This window comes from Cyprinodon variegatus, unplaced genomic scaffold (assembly GCF_000732505.1).
Source record: "Cyprinodon variegatus isolate N-32 unplaced genomic scaffold, C_variegatus-1.0 Scaffold950, whole genome shotgun sequence".
NCBI lineage: Eukaryota > Metazoa > Chordata > Actinopteri > Cyprinodontiformes > Cyprinodontidae > Cyprinodon > Cyprinodon variegatus.
The window spans coordinates 57,817-61,824 of NW_015151403.1; the positions used below are offsets into that span (position 1 = coordinate 57,817).

General features: G+C 42.8%; 1 protein-coding gene across 1 annotated transcript in view; it reads right to left on the reverse strand.

Moving 5' to 3' along the window:
• Window positions 1-1,281: 1,281 nt before the first annotated feature.
• nt5dc1 (5'-nucleotidase domain containing 1) overlaps window positions 1,282-4,008 on the reverse strand; it is a 97,054-nt gene continuing 94,327 nt past the window's right edge. Inside the window, exon 12 of the mRNA XM_015398677.1 lies at window positions 1,282-2,836. Coding sequence (XP_015254163.1) covers window positions 2,724-2,836 — 113 coding nt within the window. The 3' untranslated portion in view covers window positions 1,282-2,723. The remainder of the gene's footprint in view (window positions 2,837-4,008) is intronic.

Genomic DNA, 4,008 nt, shown 5'->3' on the forward strand with positions numbered 1-4,008 from the left:
CACCTCAACCCGCCTCAAAGCCAACGCTGATTGGACGTTCGTTTGGTGAACGGCTCCAAATTTTCTTTAACGGAGAGTCTTCAGACTGATCTGCGGGTGAAACCTTGAAAGCTCGCGAGATCAGGATGGTCTCACGAGGCTAAGATTCTCCAGTTGTTCGAGAATCTTTCGATCGGGCCGACTTTCAGCCAGATGTTGTGTCGTGTAGTGTACTGTACAGTGAGTAACGAGGGGCAATCAACCTCTCACGGAATCGTGGGGTTGGGAGAAAATCAAGCATGTTTGAAATTCAGTTGGCCGTTGTAAGATGATAGAGGGTAAATCGCTCAGTGCGCAAACAAGGATTCTTCTTCTTCTTCCTCTCAGATAAAAACTCAGAATCACGGACTGGGGGCACTGAGTAAAATGGAGTTGTTTCTGTAAAACTGACAGCCGCAAAAATTCAGCCACAAAAGTGTTGACGTTTTGGTGAACTCAAGCCAAAGCAATCTAAACTTGATAGAGTCGAGCAGCTTCTAGCCAATGAAATTAGCTCATTTGGTCACGTGACACAACGGCTGTGCTCAGCGCTGTTCCCAGCTGAATGAGGAATTTTTTTTTTGTTAACCAGAATTACAAAACGTCAGTTAGCTAAGAACAGACAGCTATTGGTTTGATCCGGAAGAAGCGGAAAAAAAGTTTGCCACTGGCTGCTTCTTCCGGATCAAACCAATAGCCTTGGCAGACAGGGGTGCCGTACTAGCTGTGATCGGCTCAGTTGTTTCACCCAGTCTGATAAGAGGAAAAACTCTAATAGCAATCTGTTAGTAGCTAACTGACGTTTTATAATTCTATCTGTTTAATAAAAAAAAATTCCTCATTCAGCTGGGAACAGCGCTGAGCACAGCCGTTGTGTCACGTGACCAAATGAGCTAATTTCATTGGCTAGAAGCTGCTCGACTCTTTCGAGTGTAGATTGCATTGGCTTGAGTTCACCAAAAGGTCAACACTTTTGCAGCTGAATTTTTTTCTGGTGAATTTTTAGCAGATAAAAATTGAGTGTAAGGAATTCAGTGTTTAAAATTCGGTGAATCTGCCTTCTGTTCCAAAGGCAGATTCCAATGAGACTGTTTTTCTTCCATACTGGATAGACGAGCCCGAGTAGCGCCATCTCAATGCGGAGCTCAGGCCCATGTGGTTTTTAGACGTTCAGTGTGAGCAGGTAGATCGCATCAGAGCGTCGGGTCGCACAGTGTGAGAACAAACATGGTGAACTGCGAACTTTTAAACCCTGCGGTGTCGTTGTACAGTGTGAGCTGTAGCTGCGTGCGACGATTGAAACTATCATATCAGTGTACGCCCGGCTTTACCTACCAGAAAATGAAGGATATTTAGGATGGATTCAAAGAATTAAACTAAAAAAACATCATGAGTCCAAGATCAGCTGATCAGGATTTTCAAGGTTTTCGTTCCTCTGGATTTCCAAAGGATGCTCTATCCCGTAAAAAAAAAAAAAAAGATACCAATAACCATTAAGAGATACCAACATACTCGCAGAGTACGACTGCACAACAAATAATACCCATTCAGAGGTCGGTATACACCAATGAAGTAACACATGGTCCACATCTAGAAACAAGCAAAAACATGTAGCACTAAAGCCGGGCGTACACTGTACGATTTTTTTTTTTGCCCTTATTGGGCCAATTTTCCTGCTGTGCAAAAATTTTTTTCAATAGGGCCGAGTTGGAGCCTCATTGTGCGTCCTGTGTCGTGTAGCGTACAGGGGGTAATGAGGGGCGACCACCTCCCCACCGGGAATCGTAAGTTAAGGAGAAAATCAAACATGTTCAAATCCTGCTGATTTACCAGAACCTCACTGCACATGTGCAAACAAGGAAGTTCTACTTCTTCTTCCAGATTGTCTGACCAGCACCATCTCTCGGCCCCGAGTCCGACGTGTGGTTTTTAGACGTACAGAGTGAGCAGTTAGATCGCATCAGAGCGTCGGGCCGCACAGTGTGAGAACATACATTGTGAGCTGTGAAACCCGGCGGCTTCTTTGTACAGTTTGAGCTGTAGCCGCGTGCAACGATTGACAAAAATCTCACAGTGTAAGCCCGGCTTTAATAAACACACAGGATATTCAGCTCATCTTTCACTGTTATCATGAAGCAGCTACCATATAAACCCAACCATAAAAGACAGTATTGTGCTAGTCTGAGAGCGACAGTGACTTCCACAGGGAGAGCTTTTACCTCACGTTCAGGTTACTAAGATACATACATAGAAACCATCGTTACAGAGACGCAACTCCACCGTTACAGAATTACTGACACGATGAACCAGGAGGTGAGGGGATGAGTTCACCTGTTTATATTACAGCAGATTGAGGTAATCAGTTCACGTTAAGAGACACAAACAGAGGTTCAGCTTCTTTTAGAGCAGTTGAACTGATTCAACTGCTTAAAACAAGAGAGGAGGACACACACACACTGTTATTTTTCTTGTATTTCCACAGGTTTGGGACACTAAACCACAAAACAACTTCAAATGTAGGCGTTGTTACAGTTACTGTGGCTTACATTCACATGGTTTCTCTGGATGGGTGATGAGTGTATGCGCTCTGCGATGTTAGGGAGACTACAGGCAAAAAAAAAAAACAGAGGCACATTCCTCTCCTGAGGCAGAGGGGTTAGAGGGGACCTTTTTTTTTAATTATCCTGTGTTTTCTTTTTTCTTTTTCATGAAAGATCCTCACACCTCTTCAGCACGGAATCTGGAGGCCTGGGGTAGTAGCCGATTGTGCAGGGCTTCTCTGGGGAAAACCTGGGGAACTTGTAATCCAGAGGAAGACCTAGACAGAGAAAAAGGACATTACAGGTGATTAAATTGACTGACGTGATATTTAATGCCTGTTTTTCCAAAAAAGTAAAAAAAAAAACCCAATCCACTGGACTTTGTTTCCGAGTTTGAAGATGTTTCTCTCCCCATCCAGGAAGCTTTTTCAGTTCAAAATGTCAGAAATAGCGTTGAGTTTGAGGTTTAATACAGAAACCCAACAAAGCCTTGATTTTGGTTTGAAAACATGCAAATTGAAATAGACAAACAGGTCCACCCCCTTGGAATGGGGGCCGTTTGGATTCTTAGTTAGCCTGCAATGCCCCATACCTGTCTATGTCTCTGAAAGGGGGGGGGTCGTTAAAGGGAATAGTTGGCCTGGCTGAATAGGCGAGTGTAACCCAGTGTTAATCAACTATCGCTGCATCGTAGGTTTTTTAAAGCACCCCCTCTGAGAGTTATCTAAGTCAATTGCTATAAATAAGTTAAAAGCTAATTTGATCACATCCCAAATTCACATCAACATCAACTTTGGATCTCAAACATAAAATCCAGCTAAACTATGATATCATTGCAACCTCCCATCGATTATTGTTTTCAGTAGCTAAGTTTAGTTGAGTTTTGCCAGTATGATCAAGAGTCTTTTACTGAAATATGTTCAACTTGGACTGGAATGTTTTTGTTAACAGACTTTAGTTTTTCGAATGTAAGTTATTCTGAACTTATTCCATAAATGTGGAGAATAATGTTTTTTGCCATAATTTGAGCTAAATTCACACCTTCATTGTTGTTCTAACACACAGCCAGTAGGGTGTGTGTCCATAAACATATTTACCACCCTTAGAATAGAAGAGAATTCAACTTTATTGTCATTACACTGTCACAAGTATAAAGCAACAAAATTCACACTCTGTGCTGCGCCCAATGAGCAGTGTGGGGTTAAGGGTCTTTGCTCAGAGACCCAGAGTAGCAGTCTGTTGGAGTGGGGCTCAAACTCAGAACCTCAGGATTCCAAGCGCAATGCCCCAACCAATAGGCCGGTGTTCTGTCAGACCAGCATACCCATAGTCAATACGCATGCGCAAGACGTCAGATTTGTGTTTATTCCTTTGGTTTTGTACGAAAAATATACTTTAAACTACCTCGACGGGCGTGTATCCCTTTAGTTATGTACAAAAAACGATTTAA